This window comes from Alexandromys fortis, unplaced genomic scaffold (assembly GCF_014885135.2).
Source record: "Alexandromys fortis isolate MF-2015 unplaced genomic scaffold, M_Fortis_MF-2015_v1.1 scaffold_5, whole genome shotgun sequence".
Lineage (NCBI taxonomy): Eukaryota > Metazoa > Chordata > Mammalia > Rodentia > Cricetidae > Alexandromys > Alexandromys fortis.
In genome coordinates, this window is record NW_026067924.1 from 14,796,606 (window position 1) to 14,820,655 (window position 24,050).

General features: G+C 45.4%; 2 protein-coding genes across 4 annotated transcripts in view; one reads left to right on the forward strand and one right to left on the reverse strand.

Annotated features, from left to right (window-relative positions):
• Aldh5a1 (aldehyde dehydrogenase 5 family member A1) overlaps positions 1-15,229 on the forward strand; it is a 33,164-nt gene extending 17,935 nt beyond the window's left edge. Inside the window, exons 5-11 of one of the 2 annotated variants that reach the window (XM_050142398.1) lie at positions 2,542-2,685; positions 4,025-4,168; positions 6,543-6,701; positions 8,217-8,386; positions 9,622-9,680; positions 11,103-11,283; positions 12,704-15,229. In XM_050142398.1, the coding sequence (XP_049998355.1) occupies positions 2,542-2,685; positions 4,025-4,168; positions 6,543-6,701; positions 8,217-8,386; positions 9,622-9,680; positions 11,103-11,283; positions 12,704-12,734 (888 nt within the window). In that variant the 3' untranslated portion in view covers positions 12,735-15,229. Of the gene's footprint in view, positions 1-2,541; positions 2,686-4,024; positions 4,169-6,542; positions 6,702-8,216; positions 8,387-9,621; positions 9,681-11,102 lie in introns of both variants that reach the window. The other variant, XM_050142399.1, reaches the window with a different exon arrangement.
• A 4,898-nt stretch (positions 15,230-20,127) lies between these two features.
• Positions 20,128-24,050, reverse strand: part of Kiaa0319 (KIAA0319 ortholog) — a 50,888-nt gene continuing 46,965 nt past the window's right edge. For both annotated transcript variants that reach the window (XM_050142725.1, XM_050142724.1), the window contains one exon: positions 20,128-23,439. In XM_050142725.1, coding sequence (XP_049998682.1) covers positions 23,261-23,439 — 179 coding nt within the window. In that variant the 3' untranslated portion in view covers positions 20,128-23,260. The remainder of the gene's footprint in view (positions 23,440-24,050) is intronic.

Below are 24,050 nucleotides of genomic sequence, written 5' to 3' on the forward strand. Positions count from 1 at the left end.
ACCAAATGTCTTACAAAAGATTGAAAAGAGGCTGGGGGCCAGCCTCAACAAAGTACCTTTCTTCTAGAGTGGAGGCGTGGGAATTTAGAAATAGAGTAAAGAATGCAAAGACGCGAGCAAAAGTAATAAAATGCAAAAACACATAGTATAGTATTGGAAGGGAATTTCAAGTGAGTACTGAAAATTCGTCAGTGTTTTAATTTCCAACAGCTTAATATACTCCTGATTTCAAAAGGTAGAGTAGAACAAAAGACTACATCAACAAACAAATTGGAAGTCATGGGGTACATTCGGTGCTCAGCTCTAGACCAAACACCCTGTAGGCAAACCACTCCCTGGGTGGAATCCCAAGTTATTTCCATAAAGGGAACTGGAACTTAGTTGGATCCTTAGACTTTTGTTTTAGGTAGGAACCAACTACTTCCCTATTTCAGGAGCGCCAGGTCTGGCAACTAGCCACACCTGTTTACAATAGCCTTGAGAGAGCAGAACTCAAATTCAAGACTAGGTGGGACCTTTGTTTGAGTTAGAAGCACTATAATCTTAAACTAAAAACAAGTCCCGAAACTCTCTGACCTTTGGCCTCTTTGGGCATCCTTAGGGGATGCAGTCCATGGCGGCCCAGAAGTCGTGTTGGCAGGACCATGGGTGGCTGAAGTGTGTCTACCATCGTAAGATGAAGTGGGACAGATGCTGGTGCTCAGCTGCCTGCCTCCTTTTCCTCTTTCTGTTCAGTCTGGGGGCCCAGCTCACAGCCAGGGTGTGTCTTCTCTCCGAGGTTATCCTGTCTGCAGTCACATCAAAAATGGAGTTCCGTCATCACTGTGACCTAAAGACCAGTAACTAAGCCACCACACCTGAAGTCCCTCCACTCAGGAGGCTGAGGCAGAAGGGTCCATGTCAGCCTGCACACCTGGGAAGATTCTATCTCAATAAACAGAAACAGAAGCAGAAACAGATGTGGGCCTCCCGCTAGACCCCAACTCGCATTAGAACCCTTGACAGAAAGCAGAAAAGACAAGGTTCATACATTACATTTCTCATGTTCTTTCTCTTGCTCTTGTAGCTTGGCCATCGTTTCTGAACTTCCTTTGTTACTCTCAATTTTGTATTGCATCCTCTCACCACGTCTCTAATCGTCCTGACTGATTCAGGCCACATCTGTTCCTCAGGGTGGCCTGCCTGTGCCCGGTCCCTTGAGCACCTGTGGGATTCCTTAGGGTCTATCCAGGACCTTTCTTCCGTCTCCCTCCTCACACAGGTCTTACCCTTAAAGGTGGCACCTCCACCCACTTGTAATCTGTGCTTGCTACCTCATTGCCAGTTGGTTTTATTTTTGTTTGTTTAAATTTTTTGACTTAACATGCAAAGATATTGGCCTCATGGGTATTGTTTTTATGAGACTAGTAAGGTTAAAAACCTGGGAAGCTACTCCAGTAATCTCAGCACTGGTGAGGGTGAGACAGGAGGATGACCACCAGTTTGAGGTCAATGAGAGCTATAAATAGATACTCTGAGTCAGAGGTATAGCAGATTCAGGACATACTCCATCCAGGGTCCTGCCACGGAAAGGCCCAGGTTCCCAGGTCAGGTGGTTGGAGGGGGTCGCTTCACCCGCACCCACCCCCTGCCCTCATCTCTGCTGAGTTCCTCTTGTCTATGCCTCCCTTTCTTCAACTCTGCCCCACAAGGAACTAGTAAGTCTACCCTGAAGTCTACAGTCAGTCAGAGTTCCTTGAGCTTAGTTAGTCTCAGAAACTTCATGAAAAGCCCAGGTCTGTTGGTGGACTGAACAGGAGGTGGCGCTAAAACTCTTACCTAAAATGCCGTATTTAGGGATACCTAATCGAGATACTTAGTTTATACGTGTGTATCTAGGGGGTTAGGAGTGTAGCTTAGTGTAGAGTCGTGCTTAGTAGGATGAGACTGTGGGTTTATTCCTTAGCACATGTATGTGTATGTATACATATATACAAGTCATTCATATACATACGTGTATATGTGGATCTGCAATAAGGTTTTATTGGTGCTGATATTAATATATATTAATTTTATTACATTTATTTGTCTCTCTGTGGTGTGTGTGTATGTTTGCACCTGAGTATGTATGGAAGTCTATATCCAAATAAGAAAAGGCATTGGATACCCTGGAGCTGGAGAATGATAAGTTGTGGGTGATTGGAACTAAACTCAGGTTCTCTGGAAGAGCTGTTATCATCATGTTATAATGACTGAGCTGTCTATCTGGTCCATAATATATATTTTGGGGAGCATAGGGTCTCCTGTAGCCCAGGCTGGCCTTGAACTCACTATGTAACTGAGAATGACCTTGAGTTTGTGATCCTCTTGCCTCCACCTCCTAAGAGCAGGGGTTATAGACACGCACCCACGTCTGGTTCACCTCGGTATGTTTTTATTCTATTCAAAGGCAAGCTTATATTTTACAGTGTGTTCTGGACTAACCATGTTTATTTCTGATTCTGTTTGTTTTGCTTTCCAGTTCAACCCATGTTATAGTGTGTTTGCTATTTCTCTTTAAAGCTTGCAAACCAGGCAGGAATTCCTCCAGGGGTCTATAATGTCCTTCCCTGCTCTAGAACCAAGGCCAAGGAAGTGGGAGAGGCACTATGTACCGATCCGCTAGTGTCCAAAATTTCCTTTACTGGCTCAACAGCAACAGGAAAGGTAGGTGATGTCAGAGTCAGGCAAGTGTTGTAATAATGCTTTCTATGTATAGAGTATGAAATTACTATTTTATGTTTTGGTTTTGTTTTAATTGAAACAAGGTCTACATAGCCCTGGCTGCCCAGGTACTTGCTATGAAGACCAGACTGGCCTTGAACTCACAGAAACCCACTTGTCTCTGTCTCCCAAGTGCTGGTACTACAGGAATGTACCACCACACCTGAACTGTCATATAAGTTTTGAATTGGGATTAGGGTTCAAAACTCAAGACAGTGTTGGCCTTGTTACCTTTGACAGTATCCCAGCTCATAGCATTGCTGACTCCTTCCTCGCCGTCAGTAAATAATTGCTTTTAGTTTCCTACTACCGCCCTGGTGGTGTCTTTTTAATTGAATCTAATGAAATAAGAGTCTGTATTCTCCAGAATACATTTTATTCATGTATAGAACTCTCAAAGAATATACATATATATAAAATAAAACATTATAAATTATAAAGAAATATATTCTCATGTCTCCCCTTTCTTATATAAAATGATATATAAAGCAAGGTGACCTGGCACACACCTTAAATTTTTCATTATTGGGGTAATTTTGTAAGACAAATTAAACATTTGTTTTACAATTTTTTAAAGCAATTTGTTTTGTTTTGTTTTTGGGTTTTTTTTTGGGGTTTTTTGTTTTTGTTTTTGTTTTTTTTTTGTTTTTGTTTTTCGAGACAGGGTTTCTCTGTGGCTTTGGAGCCTGTCCTGGAACTAGCTCTTGTAGACCAGGCTGGTCTCGAACTCACAGAGATCCGCCTGCCTCTGCCTCCCGAGTGCTGGGATTAAAGGCGTGCGCCACCATTGCCTGGCTTTTTGTTTTGTTTTTTAAAAAGGTTTAGCAGCCTTAGTTAGTTTTCTGTTGTTACAAAATACATGAGAAAGATAACTTAAAGGAGGAGGGAATGGTTTGTGGGATATTATGGAGGTTTCAGGCCATGGTCAGTTGGCTCCGTTGCTCTTAGCCCTACAATGAGGCAGAAGCATCATGGCAGGAGGCATTGACGGAGAAGAGCTGCTCACCTTATGGTGACCAGGATGCAAAGAGAGAAGAAAGGTCCAGGACCAGATACAGCCTCCAAAAACATTTGCCCATGACCCCCTTCCTGAGCTAGACCCCAGCCCCCAGGAATAGCGCACACAGCTATGAACTCCTCCTGACTAATCAGCTATCAATGGGATCACCAGCTGGTGACCAAGTTTTAGACAGCAGGGAGAAAAGGTACTTTCTAGGCAAACAGTCACACCCTGTAAGTTGATCTGGATGCTCACAGTGTTCTCCCGCTGCACCCCATGCAGGTCCTGCTGCACCATGCAGCAAATTCTGTGAAACGTGTCTCCATGGAGCTGGGCGGCCTCGCCCCATTCATTGTCTTCGACAGTGCCAATGTGGACCAGGCTGTGGCGGGAGCCATGGCATCTAAGTTTAGGAATGCTGGCCAGGTGAGTCATGCAGAATGTTCCAGGGCTGGAATTAGGGTGTGTGTTTTACAAAGACCCTAGCACCATGGCCTTGCCTCTCTCCCGGGTTCCTTTGTTAGTTCACGCACTCATTCTGTGAGCAAACATTTAACGAGAAGTTTCTCTCAGGCACTAGTTAGGCTTCTATTGTCCAAAGAGATGTAAGAGATAGTCTGTTGCTTCAGAGAGTTTCGAGAATTGCATATCTTTATTTATGTACGTGTGTGAGATGTATGTGTATGAATACACGTGTATAGGCCCATGACCCTTCTGAGCATGTGCAGAAGCCAGAGGAGGATGCCTGGTACCCTACTTAGTTGTCTTGGGGGAATGGGGGAACTTAGGCTTTCCTAAGAAATCCCGGATGTCAGATTTGACAGGCACCTTCAAGACTTCTGGTATAAACCTAGGAGCTGAAAGCAAAAAGAATGAGCGACTTGGATCATCCTCAGAGTCCCAGAGCTGGGGGCCATTTCCGTGCTGTTGCTCAAGCCACTGCCAGAAGCTGACTGCTTAAGACATACTCTTAGATAACCAACCATACTCTTAGATAACCAACCATACTCTTAGATAACCAACCATACTCTTAAACCAAAGTACAACCAACAAGTCAAAGATCACTGGCTTTTATTTTTTGAATAGACAGGAACTCCCTGTGTAGCCCAGCCTGACACTGAGCTTGCTCTGTAGCACAGGGCATCTGGGAAACTCAACCCTCCTGGAATTAAAAGGCCTGTGCTGCTATGTCCAGCCCAGTGAGCTGTTTAAATGCTTTCCTGAGATAAATAGCCTCAAAGGGTTATGTGTGAAAAGGGAGCTTAGTGGTGCAAACTATTCTGTATAGCTTTTCTTCCTTTGGGAATTCATTTTCCCTTTTCACATAACCTAAAGAGTTTTTGTTGTTATTTTACAGAATTAGAAATTTTTTTTTAAAGTAAACACAAAATGTCAGCAGAGTTTTATTACAAAGCAATGGTGTAAACTGTGTTAAACCAATAAAAATGCAAATAATAAAGTTATAGGTGTACTTATTTCTTCTAGGAAAACACAATAAGGAAAAACCAATTAATCAATGATAAATACATTTTCTACAGTATGGTTATGTTTTATCATTTTAAAATATGAAGTCTACTTGAACAGATAATAAGCCAGTCTCAATATTTTTTTTTTTTTTTTTGGTTTTTCGAGACAGGGTTTCTCTGTGGTTTTGGAGCCTGTCCTGGAACTAGCTCTTGTAGACCAGGCTGGTCTCGAACTCACAAAGATCCGCCTGCCTCTGCCTCCCGAGTGCTGGGATTAAAGGTATGCGCCACCACTGCCCGGCCAGTCTCAATAATTTAACCCAACATAGAAGATGGCCTTTAAAATAACTTTCTAAAGTTGCAAATTTATGAGCTTCCAAAAATATTAATATTTTGTTTTATAAGTGTAAATGTTTACTTGCATGCATGTATGTACACTATGTGTGTGTCCAGTGTCCCCAGAGGCCAGAAGAGGATATCTGAGCCCTAGAACTGTTGTGAGCTTCCATGTGGGTGCCAGGAACTGAACCTGGTCCTACCGAATACTCCTAACCTCTGAATCACCTTTCCGGGTTCAGTTTTTTTGTTTGTTTGTTTGTCTCTCTCTCTCTTTTTTTTTTTTTTTTTTTTTTTTTTTTTTTTTTTTTTTGGCGGTGCTGGGAATAGAACCCATGGCCTACGTATACCGGACAAGCAATCTACCACAGAAATTTATTCCCAGTCTTTTTTTATTATAATTATTTTTAATTATGTGTATAAATGTGTGTCCACGTGTGACCAGAAGAGGGCATCAGATCCTGTAGCCTTTGAATTACAGGTACTTGAATTGGCTAGCATGGGTGCTGGGAGGTCCTCCTACAAGAGCAGTAATAACTGCAGAGCCATCTCCCCGGCCCCAAAAGAAAGGCTTCGTATCAATTTTTAAAATCACAGTTTCAGCAGAACACTTGGAAGGATTAAGCTGGAGGGTATGTGTTATTGTTTGACCCCGTTCCTTCTAGCCTGTGCTGGCTGCTGCTGCATCCCTGTAATGGAACATTACAACCTTTGTCCTTTTATCCCATCTGCTCTCTAAGACTGTAGTGAATGGCTCGTTTTCTGGTTACCTGGGTTTTGTTCACACCGCTGTTTATTCTCGCTTATATGTTTAGCTCTAGATGCATGGTAGCTATGGGAAGACCTGGACAGGTATGTTCACTCGGTGCATGTATTCTCCACCTGGGGACAACGTAGAAGACTAGACCATGAGAACCACTCGGGAAGGGTTACCTTACGTTTCTTGGATCAGTCGATTCTGAAAAACTAATTGTGGGTTTGTTTTGTCTTCTGTCTAGACTTGTGTTTGCGCAAACAGATTCTTGGTACAACGGGGCATCTACGATTCCTTTGTGAAGAAGTTTGCAGAAGCAATGCAGGAAAGCCTGCGTGTGGGTAACGGATTCGAGGAAGGAATAACTCAGGGCCCATTAATTAATGAGAAAGCAGTAGAAAAGGTGAGTTGGTCTTACTACCTGCTTTAAGGAAATTTTGTGATGTCAATATCAAAAGATGTCAGTATCAAAAGTTAAATAAAGGCATTTTCATAAGGTCCCTGGCAAAGCTGTTTTGGAAATAATGGGATGAATGCAAAAAATATTAAAAAAAAAAAAAAGAATTCCTATCACTACCAATGTGATGGTGGCATCTGGACCTGTACTTCTGGCCTCTATCTGAGAACTGACATCGGGCCCATTAGGTCTTCTGCCCTCCCTAAGTTTTCTGTCATAGGAAGTTTTTCCCCTGATGTCCTTCCAGAAGAACTCTAACGAAGGCACCCAGAAAAGGCACAGAGAGTCCCAGGAGTCCCGCTAAGTGATGACAGAGGGAAGCCACTTTTAGGAAGGAATTGTTTGTTGAACATCACAGTTTGAGTGACCGGCAGGGCGAGGTTTCTCTTTATTCCACTAGAGTTAGTTTGGCTTTAGCTTCATTCTTATTACGTTTATTGACTCTGTGTGTGTCTGAGCGTGAGTATGGGGAAGCAGGGCACATGGATGCCACAGCACAGTTGAAGATGTCAAAGGACAAATTGCTAGAGTCCTTCTCTCTTCTGCCGTGTGGGTCCCAGGGACAGAACTCGGGTTCTCGGGATCGGCAGGGAACACATTTACCTGCCGAGCCACCTTACGAGCCCTGGTTTGAGCTATTTTAGTGTGCTTAAGTTATCATTAAGATTAACGGTTACATCCTGGTGTTTTCGTACATATATTTCATTATACTTCATTTTTACCCCCTCCCTGACTCCCCTCCTCCCAGCTCCCTCCTTATTCATTCCTTTCCCCCAAGTAGTCCCCACTCTGCTTTTACATCACATATGTCCCATGTTTTCTTCTCTTGTTTTCTTTAATCTAAGAGCCAGAAAGTGAGGGAGCCAGAGGGGTGGCTTAGAGGTCAAGAGCTCTCACCACTTTTGCGAGCTCACAGGCAATTGTAAACTACTCAACGTAGGTGCGAGGAACCAAACTCGAGCCTTCTGAAAGAGCAGCAAGTGCTCTTAACCACTGAGCTATCTCTACAGATTCTCGGTAATAGCTTTTGATTGTGGGCTTTCTCTTAGGTGTGATTTGATCATGAGTTGCTCTGTTCATCCTTGCCTTTGGAGCGATAGGCTATACTATATCTAGGCTGTGCACATAGCGTACACATTAGGTATGCAGTGTGCTAGACCATCTGGGTTTGTATCAAAACACTGTATGATGTTTGTTCAATAGTGAAATTAGCTAAGGGCACATTTCTGAGACAGAACATCTGTCGTAGGTAAGCAATGCCTTTGTATTGGCAACGTATCTAAACATCCCTTCAACACAGATAAAAGTGGACAAGCGAACCTAAGGAAGTGCAACTAGCCCAGCTTGCAGCAAAGGCGAAGCTAATATGTATATAGTTTTTGCTGTTTAACATTTGAAGAGATGGTACAGTTTAGAAAATGTCCTCATGCGGCCTGACCTAGTGCCCCTCTCGTCTCACAGGTAGAGAAGCATGTGAAAGACGCGGTTGGCAAAGGGGCCACCGTTGTGACAGGCGGGAAGCGACACCCAAGCGGGGGAAATTTCTTCGAGCCCACCTTGCTCAGCAATGTCACCAGGGACATGCTCTGCATCACTGAAGAGACCTTCGGGCCGCTGGCGCCGGTTCTCAAGTAAGGTCCTCCATAGTGGAAGGGAGGAGGAGACTGGAAAGGGGGAGCAGATCTAAAAGCAGCTCCTGCGCCGCTGCAGTTTGAAGGGTGGGGTGGGAGGACTGAGCGCCGCAGTCGGAGCTGCGCTGTATCAGTTGAGTTTATAACATTTTGGTTTTGATTTTTGTGGTTGTGGGTCAGCCCTGGGTGCTGTTTCTTGGGAGCTTAGATATTTAGTTAGGGTCCCTCACTGGAACCTGGGGCTCCCCAGTTAGAGCAGACTGGTTAGCTAGCATTTCCGGGGATCCTTCTGTGTCTGTCTCCCCAAACCTGGGATTACAAGCACTGGCCACCACAACTGGGTTTTCACATTGGTTTTGGGGGTCAAACTCAGCACTTCACCAACAGAGCCAGATACCTCCCAAGTCCCTAGTCCCAGTTTAGGTGTTTGAGTTTTGTCTTTGTAACCCAGCTTGCCTTAGGCACTCAACCTTCTTGCCTTAGCCTCCTGAGTGTTGAGATAATAGGCGTACACCATACCCAATTTCAAGCACAAAATTCATCAGACTCCTTCATTTAGTTTCTTGCTACCTCTAAATGTACTTTTTCCCCTGATGGAGTATACCTTCCAGGTTCTATCCTAGCAGTCTGTGGGAAATGAACTCTGAGCTCATGTGATCTTTTATCCCACCTTACCAAGTAAATAATAGTTTCCCTGGATAATTCTCAGGTCATTGCTCTGAAAATACTTCTCTATCTATTTGGATCCAGGGCCTGGAAGGGCTCAGGAGAGAGCATCAGATCTCTGTGACTGGAGTTACCAGTTGTGAACCACCATGTGGGTACTGGGAATCAAACCCAGGTCCTCTGCAAGAGTAACAAGTACACTTACGAGCCAGCACTCCAGCACCCACTAGTCTTTTTCATATTTGTGTGTGTATGTGTGTGTGTGTATACACTACTACCCAGTAGTCCTTAGTCCTTTTCTTAAAAGATTTTAACAGTGCCTCTACCAAGTTGGTCTGTCTTTCCCATTCTTTTAGTAAAAATGGGCCATGATGACTAACCATGCCTTTGAGGAGACTAAGTTGCCATGTTGGCATTTGTACCCCATTCATGCAGTCTCCCCCTTGGATCACTTTGCAGCTCTGATCTCCTTCTCGTCGTTATTTAGGAAATGAATGCGAGAAAATAATGCTGGCTGTCTTTATTCTCCACCTTACAGTCTTGCTTATGACCTACCTTAACTCTGGCAGGTTTGACAAAGAAGAAGAGGCCGTTGCCATCGCAAATGCAGCTGATGTTGGATTAGCAGGTGGGTGTCTGTCTCCAGCCACCACAGTAAATGCCAGGTTCTGCCTTTCAAGCGTTACTCTCAAGTGTGTGTGTGTGTGTGTTCTGTTGTTGAGACAGGTCTCGCAATGTAACCCTGGGTTGCCTGGACTTTATATAGACCAGATTGACTTTGAACTTCAAAATCTACCTGCTTCTGTCTCAGAGTGCTGGGGTTAAAGGCATTCACCACCTTGCCTAGCAAACTTACACAATGTGTATGCTTTGTTTCTTTACAAGTGGCAAGTGTGGCCATGTGCCAACACGTTTCTTTCTCCTGTGTCTCATGACACACATGTAGAGCGTACTGGCTAGGGCTGAGAGTGGGAGACAATGGGGAGGGTGCAGCTTGTTCTTGGTGGAGAGTCCCATGTAGTTAGTTTCCCAGAGGCATAACGAACACTCATTGCTTTTTCTCACATTTGCCTGGCCTTGGTATCCTGAAGAAACCTAATCAGCAGTATCTACAGATGAGAAGGTGTGTGTGTGTGTGTGTGTGTGTGTGTGTGTGTGTGTGTGTGATCACTAGGTAGCTGCTGTTCTTAGCAGTTTGGAGATGAGATGTTGGCCCTGGGTACAAATACAGAACTGTGGGGTACAGAGCTATAATATATAATCTTCTGGCCTTTTGGCTAAAATCAAGTATAGAGACACAAATAAGACACAGCTGTAGCCCTCTAGAGACTCTCGTGGGTATAATGCAAGCTGTTTAGGAGAGGAGGACAAGCGTGCTAGGGAGCTGAATATGTGCTATCACGTAGTTGTCCTAATGCTGGAGCAACGTGTAGCCCATGGCTTCTGCGAGTTCAAGACCAACACTTCCTTCTTCCTTTTTCAGTGGAGTGATGTGCAGGAAGTCCTGCCTTGCCTTGGGTCCTAAGTGATAAGTAAGATGCTGACTTTGCAGAGATTAAGGAGGTTGAGGCAGAGGAGCCCAAGCAAGTTCAGGTGCAGCCTGGTAATGAACGAGATGACCCTGAACTAGACGGATGAGTTTGGAGACAGAGTCGGGAGTAGGCTGCTGACTGAAGCCACTCTAGGGGGCAGGGTTGACTGTCCACTAAGAAACGTGTCTCTTTTATAGACAGCTAGGACTGACCTCAAGGTCTGAACAGACATGTTGTCCAGATATCTAGAGGGGGATGGATTGAAGGGCAGGAACCAAGAGCACAGAAGTTCCTGGTTACAAAGTCCTGGTGGGAGTGGGGAGAACCCCAGCAAGAGAGAAACAGAAGCTCAACATGGTGCCCAAGGTTCTTAGGATGAAAGTGTGGGCAAAATCAGCCTGAGGCTTTACTTGCAAGCAGGAGAACCCAGGCCCACGTGACCGGGCAGCCTCAAGGGCAAGCGCATGCGACCGTCACAAGAGTTCTTCATGCTATATGTGTTCTTGTTCTTCTGCTAGGGTACTTTTACTCTCAAGACCCAGCCCAGATCTGGAGAGTGGCAGAGCAGCTGGAGGTGGGCATGGTCGGTGTGAATGACGGACTGATCTCTTCAGTGGAGTGTCCCTTCGGTGGGGTGAAGCAGTCTGGCCTTGGGCGAGAAGGGTCCAAGTACGGCATTGAGGAGTATCTAGAGGTCAAGTATGTGTGCTATGGAGGCTTGTAGGGCTCTTCACTTCTCCAAAAAAATAATAAAACCACCTAGATCCGTAGGGACCTGCCATCCGCTTTTTAAAATAAACAAGTAGGTTATCAGAGTTATGAATTTTAAAAAAAAAATTCAGCCAGTCCTCATCATCTTAGATGTAAATTCTCATCCTGCCCATATATAACTAGGGACCAATGGATGCCATATACCTGTGCTGTGGGCTCCAGCACAACCCCACTGCCTTGGGACAAGGTGCAGTGTGCGTGCTCACGAGTCCCTGCCCCTCACAAAGTGTAGTCACTGTGTGGGCAGTGGCTCCGCCGTCCCCAGGCAACTGCCCAGCTTGGGCCCAGAAGGCTGGGAAGGAAATGCTGGGTGATAGACATTTGAACTGGGGTGGTTCACATCCGGGCCTGGGCATCTGTCGGCTTGGGGTGTGACAAAGGCTTTGATTTCCTAAGACTTCTTTCTAAATGGCACACGATTGTCTGTACTATATGGAATGAGGGGGTGTTTCTCTTTGTTTCTGGGCAGCTCTTCTTTCTTTTTTTTTCTTTTGTGAGATAGGGTTTCTCTGTGTAACCCTGGCTATCCTGGAACTTGCTCTGTAGACCAAGCTGGCCCTGAACTCAGAGGTCCACCTGCCTCTGTTTCCTGAGTGCTGAGATTTAAGGCATTAATCACCACCACCCAGCTCTGGGCTGTTTTATCTTTGTTTTTAGTTGCTGGGAGCAGGATTTGTTTGGTTTTGTTCCATTTTGGTTCATCTTCATTTGGTTTGGTTTGACGAGACAGGGTCTTGCTAAGTAGCCTAGGCTGGCTTCATACAATTCTCCTGTTTCAGCCTCCCAAGTGCTGGGAGGCTTCCTCTACCACCCCTGGGTAAATGGAAGTCTCCATTGCCCTAAACTTACAGCTTATGCTTCATTTTATTTCTCTTGGAAAATCAAACCGAGCCGGGGGCAAAAAAAAAAAAAAATCATCAGAGGTGGTTTTGGTGGGATGAAAAGCATGGCTTTTGTTTCTTCTCCAGTGCTGGGTGTTGAAGCAATGGCCTCATGCAAGCCAGCACTGAACTCTTGTCCCTAGTGGGGGTTTTTGTTTGTTTGTTTTTATTTTGTTTTCACTTTAATACTTGAGAACAGGGTCTTGGTTTGTTACCCAGGCTAGCCTTGAGCTTTTTATTGAACTGCCCCAGTTTCCTGACAGGCCTGCACTGTGCAGTTCTGCTGCCTGGGTGTGCTGTATAGGACACCATGTTCGGCTTAAAGGACATTGTGAGCCTGAACTTGCAGTTTAAGCACAGGAACCCTTTGGATTATGAGCAGCACCGCCCACCTTGAGCTCGGGTGGTGGCTTTGTTGAGGGAGGAAACCAGTTGCCCACCTGATGACCTGCCTACATCTGCGCCAGGTTTTCTGTGCCTGGGTACAGCTGCTGCTAAACTTCCAGAAGAGCAAAGCACTTTCATCACTGTGAAAAACGATGCCCACAATTGCCAGTCTCCTGTGGAAGAGAGCTGAAGCCATGACTCCCAGGCACCTTTGCCCTGGTAAAAGCATTTATGGTTCATGATTCAAAAACAACACACACACACACCTTTAGTGGGTAAAGGCTTTGCTAGACAAGCCTACCTACCTGAGTTCCATCTCTGAAGCCTGTGTAAAGATGGGAAGAGAGACCAACTCCACACAACTCCACACAGTTGTCCTCTGACCTCAACAAGTACATCAGAGGCATGCACACACACAAATTAACCACACACACACACACCAAACACACACCAAAACTCCCTGTAACTGGTGTTGGTCTCTCTTTGAAATGATTTAAACGACAAAAAGTCTCGGTTCTTGTAGACATCCATCTAAAACCTGTTTATTCCCAATAGGCAGTATTGGAGGTCCCTGCTCCTTGCCCCTCTCTGTGTAGAGAGCCCACTCACATTCTGTGGATGCTCTGAGATGCTAATGTGGATGATAGCAGAGCTAGCTGCAGTGACTCCTAAACACACCAAGTCCCAAGCCACTGGGAGCTTCCCCATGCTCAAGAAGTAGAAAGTGCCTCTTAGGAGCCCACACAAGTGGCGAGAGTCACACAGCATGTTCAGTCTGTTTGTCCTCCTCCTGTGTAGGATGTAGTTGGTTTCTATCACATCACCTAGCTAAAATTTTTTAATATATGTGGGTGTTTTGCCTGCACTGGACGTCTGTGCACATGCATGCTGGTGCCCTCAGAGGTCAGATCACCTAGAACTGGAGTTACAGATGGGTGTAAGCCACCATGTGGGTGCTGGGAAGTGAACCCCAGCCCTCTGAAAGAGCAGTCCTAACATTTCTAATTTCTAAAGGTTCGTGTCCACTGTTTTTCAGTTAATCCAAATGCTCGGCTGCCAGTTTGTAGACAATGGGCCCACATGCTGAGCTAGGAATAGGGAGTAACTTCAAACACACTGTAAACAGGGTCAGTCGTGGGTTTTGGGGCTGTGTGGCAAATTTTTATGTTTTTGTGCATATATGACTCACTGGGTATATCACTGGCACACACATTTGTTTCAACAAATGTAATCAATTTTTGTAATTAAAATATTGGGAGCGGGGACTGGTGGTAAAGTCTGTATTAGCATGCTGGAGGCTCTGGAACTAATCATCACCACTGAAAATAAGTGAATGAAAGAAGTTCTTAGAATGGTTTGGGGTTGCGGGAAGACAATATTTTGGGGATATATATATATATATATATATATATATATATATATATTTAAACAGGAGCTCTTGTTGTCTCCTGGGCTCAAATGGCCCTCCTGCCTTAGTCTCTCAAATAGCTGCGACTATAGGCATGTCACCAAATCAGTCAGTTTTTTGTTTTTTTAATTTTTAGTGGTTTCCATTGAGTTTGGATTCATGCAGTTCAAGCTCTCCTTGAAACACTTGCCCCTACTTTTTGTGCTGGAATTACACACCCACATATATACTAGCCAGCTAAGAAGTGTTTCTGAATGAACCTTTGTCATTGTTCACTAAGATGTGTGACAGGTGGAATTTTGAAGATGGATCTACAGGCATGTAAGGACAAGTGTTGATGAAGCACAACCTGTGAGCCAAATCCTACCGCCACCTGCTTTTGTGTAACTCGTGAGTTTAAAGTATTTGATATATCCAGATGGACTGGGGTGGGTGAGAGCTAGTTCATGGAATTCCAGTGTCTGTGGATGAACACAGCCACAGTGCCCTGTGCCTGAGTAGCTTTGCTGAGACAGTGTGGCCTGCGGAACCGGAAGGATTTACTGCAAAGCTGCAAAAGTTTACAACCCTCATCTCTACCAAGAGGGAGACACTGGCCTCTGTGTTTGTGAGACATTATTCCATTCTATTGAAAGCCTCCTGTGAAGAAGGCACATTTCCTGGGCATCTGTTACCAGTTCTTGGCAGTAATCATCAGATGACTCAAAGGACATTCGCCTGATAATCCTGTCCCCTTGAAAAGCACTTACTTCCTCCAGTTCGTGGGGCCTACTGAAAGTGCCAAAGTCCATCTGTGTCTTTGTCCATTCGAGGGGCTTTTAAACACAACCCATAGAAAGCGCTTGTTTCTCTTCTGTATCTTTGTTCTTGGGGACTCAGAGAAAATAAAGATCAGACGCACAATGTAAACAAGCCTATTTGGTGATGTCATAACCTTCAAATTGGGTCCCTTGAGCTTGCCTCTCTGGAGGCTGGGTCCCAGTGTTTTAATTACCCCCATATGCAGCTATTTAAAAACAGAATTTTACTTGAATAATACTTAAAACTGTGATTGTTTTATGCCATACTTTGTGAGAAAAACCTTAGGAATTGATGAGAAATATTTTGCTCTGTAAACATGCATATGGTGACTCATTTTTCTAGTGTTTGACATTGGTCAACAGAGTTGAATCTCTTAATAAATGTTGAACTAACAAGACTTTTATCTCTGTGTTGGAGTGGCTGTGTTGTTTTTGCCTTTTTTCTACACCAGATCATTGTTGAGGAACTTTTTTTAATCATTTGCGTTTAACTGGATAGTGTTAGACCAGTGGGGATGTAACGTGTACTTCCTCTAACCAGGCCACAATCCACCGCCCCAGAGAAGCTAGGATCAAGGAGGACCCTAAGAGGGACCTGCATGGATGGCCCTAGGAAAAGGCAGTAGAAAGGATCTCCTGGGTAAACTGGGGAGGGGCCAGTAATGGAGTGAGAACATGAGGTAAATGATGGTCGTGTTGGGGGAGGGACAGAGAGGGAGAGCAATGGAAGAGACATCTTGACTGAGCTCCCAGTATCCAGTCAAAGAGAGGAAGGAGGGATTCATAGGAGCAAGAGGTGGGGGCAAGATCATGATGGGGAAACCCACAGAGACAGCTGACCTGTGCTAGTAGGAGCTCATGGACTCTGGACCAACAACTAGGGAGCCCTCTGAATGCGATGACAGTTGTGTGGCTTGGGCAGTTTGTGAGACCCTGGCAGTGGGACCAGGATTTATCCCTGGTGCATAAACTGGCATTTGGAGCCCATTCACTATGGTGGGATACCTTGCTCAGGTTTGATGCATTGGGGAGGGTCTTGGTCCTGCCCCAACTTGATATATGCCAGGCTCAGTTGACTACCCATGGAGTCATGGAAGGCCTTAGGCTGAAGAGTAGATGGGGGGGTGGGAGGAGCAGGGGAAGTGGGAGGAGGAGAGGGAGCAGGAACCGTGGTTGGTGTGTAAAATGAATTATCAAAAGAGAAATAAAGAAAGACCACTAAAGAACAAACAAACGAATTTGTACTTCCTCACCAATGAGCCCCAGATCAACGAGTACCTTGTGCTGGGACTAGGACCTTAGCAACACCAAGTATTTGAAACAAGGTCTCTGCTTGTGCGGCTGCCTATGCAGCTCCAGCCTTCAATCTCTTCTCCACACTCCGGTAGCCACTTTTCCAGTCTTTTATTTTACAGAGAAAGCATGAAGAAGACATTTTTCTGAGTCCCTGGAATCCAGGTACGATCCTCGAATATGAACACTTGTCCGAGTGCATTTTCCGTTGCTAATAACACATTGCCACAGCTTGTGTACTTGTTTTGTTTTGGCGCACGGCTCTGGTACTAGGTCAAAGCCTTTGGCAATGGCCTTGCTAGCAGAGTCCCTAGGCAGAGTAGGGCCTTCCACGTAAAAGGCCTGACCAAATATAACCCATGGAGTTCGTGGGAGGTTGCATCCGTGCAGGCAAAGCCCTAGTCAGCTCTGGAAAGGTCCCACATGACCCCGCCTCTTGGGCCTACAGAAGGCCCTCTCCGTGTTTCCCCACTAGGCCCGTGTACCCCCTGGGAACCCTCTGTGGGGCCTAGTCACCCAGTGGTAACACTAAAATTGGATTAGGGCCCACCCTTGCAGTCTCATTTTGAGTTACTCTTAAAAGACTCATCTCTTCATACATTCTAGAATTTGGGGGTTAGGAGTTCAACGTATGAACTGTGGTCGCAGGGTCCCTGTGCCAGGGCAACCGTCTTCCCTCAAGTCTGGACTTGGAATGTTGACATTTCCCCTCCCCAAGTCCAACGCCCATTGAGTCCATTTAAGGAGCAACAGCAGCGGGAACTCCAGGCAGAGCCTTGATCAGGGTTGAACCAGAAAAGGGCAAGCTCCCAGGCCTCCTCCAGGAGCAGAGTTCCCCTCAGATCCCAGTTGGACGTGATGAAGGCAGGAGGGAGGTACTGCTTCACAAATCATCAAGACAGAAAGGGTTGGCAGTGGACTTCCCACCTCAGTATCGGGGCCTGCAGCTCACAGACCTGAGGTCTTCCCCTTCCCCCCCGCAGAGTGCACAGGCAACGGCCCCTCCCTGAGTGACAACTAGCAGAGGCACAGACAGCCCCCCCCCCCCATCGGCTTTCTCCACAGGGCTCAACAATGACTTTGAATAAACCCCAAGACTGCTCAGAGGGTCTCCTTCAACTCCTGGCTTGCGAACGAATTAAGGAGAAAATAGTTTATGAGAATGAGGTGAGCCCCAAAGGATGGAGGCCAAGCCAAATCCCAAGGAACTGGAGACGCAGTCAGACACTGGCATGTTCACACCAGGGGCAATTTCTTTCAGAAGCCCGGAGGTCACTTCAGTCATAGGAAAGCAGAAGGCAGGAGAGCTGAAAGCCTCTTCCTCTAAGAAAAAACGAAGTGTGTTCTGGGACAAGGGAGGAAGCCGACCTAGAGAAAAGAGGGTGGGGGACACTCAGTTATACCTTTGAGAAAGATTTTAAAAATCGTTTTCGTTTTTCATGAGGAAAAATGTGTTCGCCAGCTTTCTGTCGCTGGCCACAATACCCGAGATAATGAATTTACAAAAAAGAAAGGCTCTATTCTGACTCACCGGTCCAGTCCACCACTGTGAGCCGCTTGCTCTGGAAGCGGGGAACAGGCTGAGCACCAACCCCTCTGGACAGAGGGAACCGGTTCCCAGGGCGGGTAGAGAAGCAGAGCGGAGCGAGGAAGGCACGCGCACCTATGAGGTCACTTCCTTCCACTGGGACCCACCTCTTAAAGCTTCCAGTGCCTTCCAGATGTAGTAGTAGGGTCTGGGGAATCAAGTCTTCCCCGCGCTAACCTTCCAGGGACGTTTTAGATCCCAACACTGGCCGAAGATCATTGTTGTTGAGCTGATGCATGTTTGCTTCTTTTACTTAAAAAACTCAGAAAAACACAAAATTCTTCCAAGATGATGATGACCAAAGAGACTTCCATGGTAAGGAGTAGTAGTCTAGTCTCAGGACAGGACCGCCTCAGTTTACCCCAACAAAATTGCTAACAGACTGATTGATGCGAACACCGTGGAGACAGCTTATTGAAGAAGGAAGTTTAAAAAATTAGGCCGGGCGGTGGTGGCGCACGCCTTTAATCCCAGCACTCGGGAGGCAGAGGCAGGCGGATCTCTGTGAGTTCGAGACCAGCCTGGTCTACAAGAGCTAGTTCCAGGACAGGCTCCAAAACCACAGAGAAACCCTGTCTCGAAAAAAAAAAAAAAAAAAAACAACAAAAAAAAAATTAACCCATACAGCATAATTCTACAAAACTAGAAAATTCAAGGGCATCTGGTGGTGAGATTTGAGGAAAGGCGTTGCCTATAAAGGGACACAGAGACTTTTCAATCAACCTACTAGCTTGATTACGGAGATGGCCATACCTAAAATCTATTCATCAAATTATATTTTGTGTATGCAGTTTATAGTAAGTGAATTATACCTCAATATACTTTTTAAAATTTGGCATTTCTCCAGTGCCATGAATTGAACTTAAGGTCCCACACACACTAGGTAAGCCCTCTTCCTGAGCTGTAGTCTCAGTCCTAAATTACCCCAGTATTCCAGAGGCGGATCTCTGTAAATTGCAGGCCAGCCAGGGCTACACTGTCTTTTTTTTTTTTTTTTTTTCCGAGACAGGGTTTCTCTGTGGTTTTGGAGCCTGTCCTGGAACTAGCTTTTGTAGACCAGGCTGGTCTCGAACTCACAGAGATCCGCCTGCCTCTGCCTCCCAAGTGCTGGGATTAAGTACACTGTCTTTTATTAAATTTAAAAAAAAAAAAAGCCAGAGCTGGAGAGATGGCTTAGAGGTTCAGAGCACTGGCTGCTCTTCCAGATGTCCTGAGTTAAATTCCCAGCAACCACATGGTGGTTCACAACCATCTATAATGAGATCTGGTGCCCTCTTCTGGAACTCAGGTATACATGCAGCTAATAATTTTTTTTTAATGTAGTTGAGGACCATGCATAAATCTATTCATCTCGCCACCATAGCAGTTCTTTAAAACCTGCTGAGCTGAAAATGGTCAATTCAAGCTGCCTGTCTGGCCTCAGGAAGGACTATTCAGTCTTCTGGGCTTCAAAAACTGTGTGTGTTTGTCTAATACAGGTCCAGATAATAGGTGTTTTAAACTTCATTCACTTGTTTTTGTTCGTTTGTGATAGGCTTTCTATGCAGCCTTAGCTGTCCTGAAACTTTCTGTAGATCAGACTGACCTTGAACTCACAGAGATCTGCCTGCCTTTGCCTCCTCAAAGGAGCGCACCACTCTAACTTTTAGTCATTGCAGACAATTCCTATTACAGTTAAAACTTTTTGTAGGGGGCTGGAGAGATGGCTCAGTGGTTAAGAGCATTGCTTGCTCTTCCGAAGGCCCTGAGTTCAATTCCTGGCAACCACATGGTGGCTCACAAACATCTATAATGAGATCTGGTGCTCTCTTCTGGCCATACACACAGACAGAATATTGTATGCATAATAAATAAATACATATTAAAAAAGCTTTTTGTAGGATAAGTACAGCCAGAGAATTCATATATAAATGAAGGACTATGATCATGCTCCAAAAAAACTGTTCGTAGACACAAATTTGAACTTTATATATAAGGCATCCGATCAAACAGTTTAATTTTTTTCAGCCACCTGAAACATAAAACCCAGGGCTGGAGATGTAACTCAGGAGTAGAATGTTGCCTAGTATGCACCAGACTAACTTCTGGGTTCCATCCCCAATACTAAGAAAGAAAAAGGAAAAAAAAAAACAGTAAAAACAGAAAACCCATCCTTTTTTAGCACATGCAACATGAGAAAACAGGTGTTAGTTTTCTGAACAATCTCAGGAAAATCTCTCTATGTGGAAGCTTATGGAAAATATATTTCTCCTTCAAAGAAACACTAGAGAAAAGATGGACATTTCTCTTTAGATCAGCACTTGTATTTAATAGTATTATACAAGAATCAACACTTGGTCAGAACGTGTGGAATACATTGAAAAGAATAAAGATCAAGAGTCAGAATCCATGGTAACTTGGTGACCATTTTCTTACTTCACTGGGTGTTTACTTGCTTGCTTGGGGCAGGTCTGTAGCCCCGCCTGGCCTTGAATCCCATCTGCAGCTGTGGGTGGTGATTTGAACTCTTGATCTTCCTGCCCCTACTTTCCCAGTGCTAGGATCTCAGGTGACTGCTGCTGCCTGCTACCTGTCTTTAAGGTGTTTTAAATAGGCTCAGTTGGGGGAAGGCTGGGTTGGACTTTCGTCTAAAACAGTAATTAGCTGTGCTCTCAGCCTCTGAGCTCTCAGCCTCTGAGCTCTCAGCCTCTGAGCCCTATGGATGTTCTCTCCCAGACGCTAGAGCAGCGATTCTCAACCTGGGAGTCGACCCTTTCCCAAGGGTTTCATAACAGTAGCAAAATTACAGCTCTGAAGTACCAACAGAACAATTTCATGGTAGAGGGTCGCTACAACATGAGGAACTGTAAGAAGGGTGGCAGCGTTAGGAAGGTTGAGACCACTGCTCTAGAGACTTGCTCTTCTGTTTACTAACAGGGCTTAGAACCTTCAGGTCCCAAGATCTGCAGTTATAAACAGCACAAAATGAACGCTGAGTGACCAAGCTACTCCCTCTTTTGTTCCCCAGGAAACAAGTGGGTCACAAGATGGAATCCATTTTCCAGTAGTCACTGTGATGTTTATTTCTGCTTTGCCATAGATTCAAGGTTGTTTTGTGATGGGTGGAGCAGAGAGGCCAGGCTGAGATAGCCAAGGACAGAACTGGCACACACACAGGTCACAAACCTAGAGGGAAGGCTAGCTCAGAGTTTGCTCCAGTGGGGAGACTAGGTCCATGGATTCCCACTTTCTCTTCCGCTTTCAGACACACTCCAAGGTTTCTTCTTTGCCCCAGCAGCAGAACTTCCAGGGGTCTGGAAGGCTCACCAGGATCTGCCCCCCAGCATTGAAGGCTGGACTTATTCATGCACTGCACAGCAGGTCTTGGCACTCCCAGATTTACTGCTGACTGTGACCCTGGAAAAAGCCCTTATGCTCCACAGACCTTCGGTGAGTGTCTATGACATAGGCATGTCCCCTTTCGAGATGAATCCTAAAGGTCGATTAATTATGAGCAATGCATACATTATGCATATTTATGCATACATAAAGCAGTGGGTATTCACAGTTGTGCTCTGTTGGTCCAAGGTAGACCACATTCTCTATGCCAGAAATGTCCGGTTCCCTACAAAAGGTAGCATCACACTGGTCTGAGGATTGGGAAGATTCTGTTCATAAAACTAAATACTAGTGTTTAAAAAAAAATCACTTTTCCTCTAACAACATAGATAATACTGAACTAGGATGTATAGGCATAAACCGAGAAATTACTTTTAAAATAAAAGTACATTCCTACACATTTTAATTTGACCATTTTCCCAGTAAAGTATGGTACAGTGCACTCTTGCTCATGGGTTTTGTTTTGTTGTGAGCTTTCTGTTACCTCTAGCTGAGAAATAGAAAATTCCAGAAACAAACAACTACTAAAATTTAAGTTGTGGTCCTAATTCTCCTACTTTTTTTTCTTCTTTCTTTAACATAGGGTCTCGTGTAGTCCAGGCTGTCATCAAACTTACTGCGTAGCCAAGGCTAGCATTGAACTTGTGCTCCTCCTTGCTCTCCTTCCCCAGGTGCTGGGACCACAGTAGTGGGCTCTCCTACTCTTTGAATGCCAAGGCCATTGCCAAGGCTCCCAGCCCTAGGGCTCTGGGCAGCTGGACAACTGCCACAAGTCTGTCAACATCTCAGCTAGCTCCAGTTCATTGCTCGGGTGCCACTTTGTGGGAGGATGTGCTTCCATTCCTCTTTGTGTAAAGAACTAAAATATGATTTAGTTCTTTAAATTTTAGATATGTTTTTAGGGTTTTATTTTATGTGCATGAGTATTTTGCCTACATGCATGAACTCTGTACATTGCTGTTGCTAGTGGAGGCCAGAAGAGGGCACTGAACCCCCTCTTCCCAAACTGGAGTTATGGACAGTTGTACGCCATCATGAGAGTACTAGGGACTGAACCACGGTCCTCTGCCAGAGCAGCAAGTGATCTTGAATATAGTCATTTCTCTAGCACCTTACATACATTTTTAAGCATAAGTAGTGAACTTTCTATCCAGTTACTTCCATGGGAAGTCTTTGTAGGAGCATGGTGACCACACTACCCTCATTAAGAACATGTTTCAGAGTTCTGGAATATGTCCGCAGTCACTGGATCCTTCCCTTTTCTACGGCAGTGCTAAGGTGCATACTCAATAAAAGTCAAGGGAACAAGCAGTCAGTTTAATGTCCACCAGGTCTGAAAAAAAGCCCCACTGTGGTCTTTTTTTTTGGGGGGGGTTGGTTTTTTGAGACAGGGTTTCTCTGTGGCTTTGGAGCCTGTCCTGGAACTAGCTTTTGTAGACCAGGCTGGTCTCGAACTCACAGAGATCCACCTGCCTCTGCCTCCCGAGTGCTGGGATTAAAGGCGTGAGCCACCATCGCCCGGTGTGGTCTCTTTTTCTTAGAGAATGAGAAGAAATGAGCAAGACAAAGAAAGGAATGGTAAAGGCTACCTTCAACACTCAACCTGCAAGTCCTTAGCCCCTCCCCACCTCGGTGCCTCCTGGCCTTAGATGCCGATTCTTCCTTAACTCCTGAACGACCACCATGGTCAACACAGGCAGCCCGCTGCATGCCGATGGATGCTGCCTCCTAGAAGAATGGCAAGCTGATCCGGCAGGTCCTCTGAGAGGCCACTCCTGGAAGGTTTCCTGTCACAGTTTCTACAGGGAAATCAACCCCCCTTGTTTTTCCTAAGCGGCTATAAATAGTAACAAGTGCTAGCCTTATTTCACTGTGGGCAATAAATATAACAAGTGTCCAGCACAGAGACACAAAACTCTTTTCAGTACACTGCGCAGAAGTTTTATGTGCCCCTTTCTCTATTTACTGAGCCTCAGTTGAATAAGCAATGTTCTGTTTTGTCTTGAAAATTCTAAGAACCTGGGTCTTTTAATAAATATGTGGAGCACAGAACAAGGCCCCTGGGAAGGGCTGATAAAGTGCTGTGCCAAGAAGGAGTTAGTTTTGTGTTTCAACTTCCACTGTCTAGTACCAAGTCACAGGCCCAAGAGGTCCCGCCACACACAGCCCATTATCTGTCCTTTGCACAGTAACCGAAGGAAGCTCCATTTCTGGCGGAACCATTCAGGGAACCCTTCGGGACCCCTCTCTCCATCCTCTCTCGGCTGAACAGTGTGTCCTGGTCGCTTTCAAACTCAGACTCTGATACCATCAGGCTAGAGTTGTGCTCGGTGCTCCGGTGCTTGATACCTGGGGAGAAGCAGGAAGAGCGTGAAGACAGGACCATGTCCCCTCACTGTCCTTTTGGCTGTGTTCCTGGGAGGACTGTGGCTTGTTACTTACGTGGCAGGCGGGTTATCATACCAGAAGCTTTGGCTGCTACCCTTGAACTTGAGCTCCAGCTTTGACACCAGCTTCATGACCCTGGCTGGACAAGGTACCTAACCTCTCCGCATCTATGGGAAGGCAACTAAGCTCTCAGCCACTGGTTTGTGGTGAGACTGAAAGAAACTGCTTCTGTGAAGAGGAGGGGTTTGTCAGCAGGTAGGCAGGAATCGAGAAGGTTGGTGAGATAACCAACCCCAAGTACCTCAACCTCTGAGGGGAAAAGGCCCTTTTATATTGCCTTTGGCACTAAGTTCTGTAACTCAAAGGGCAAGCACTCAGTAGATGTACAGCTTCTATTGGTATTCCCTGTGAAGTCCTGTCAGGGCCTCTTATGACGGTGATTTTTTTATTGTCAAGTAAACAATGCTAAAGGCATTAGTGAGGTATACCTCTGTGTGTGACCGTGAGAACTCTTCCAGACTGGGTCAATTGGCTGGGGATGATCTGCCCTGAACGTGGGCAGCACCATCATA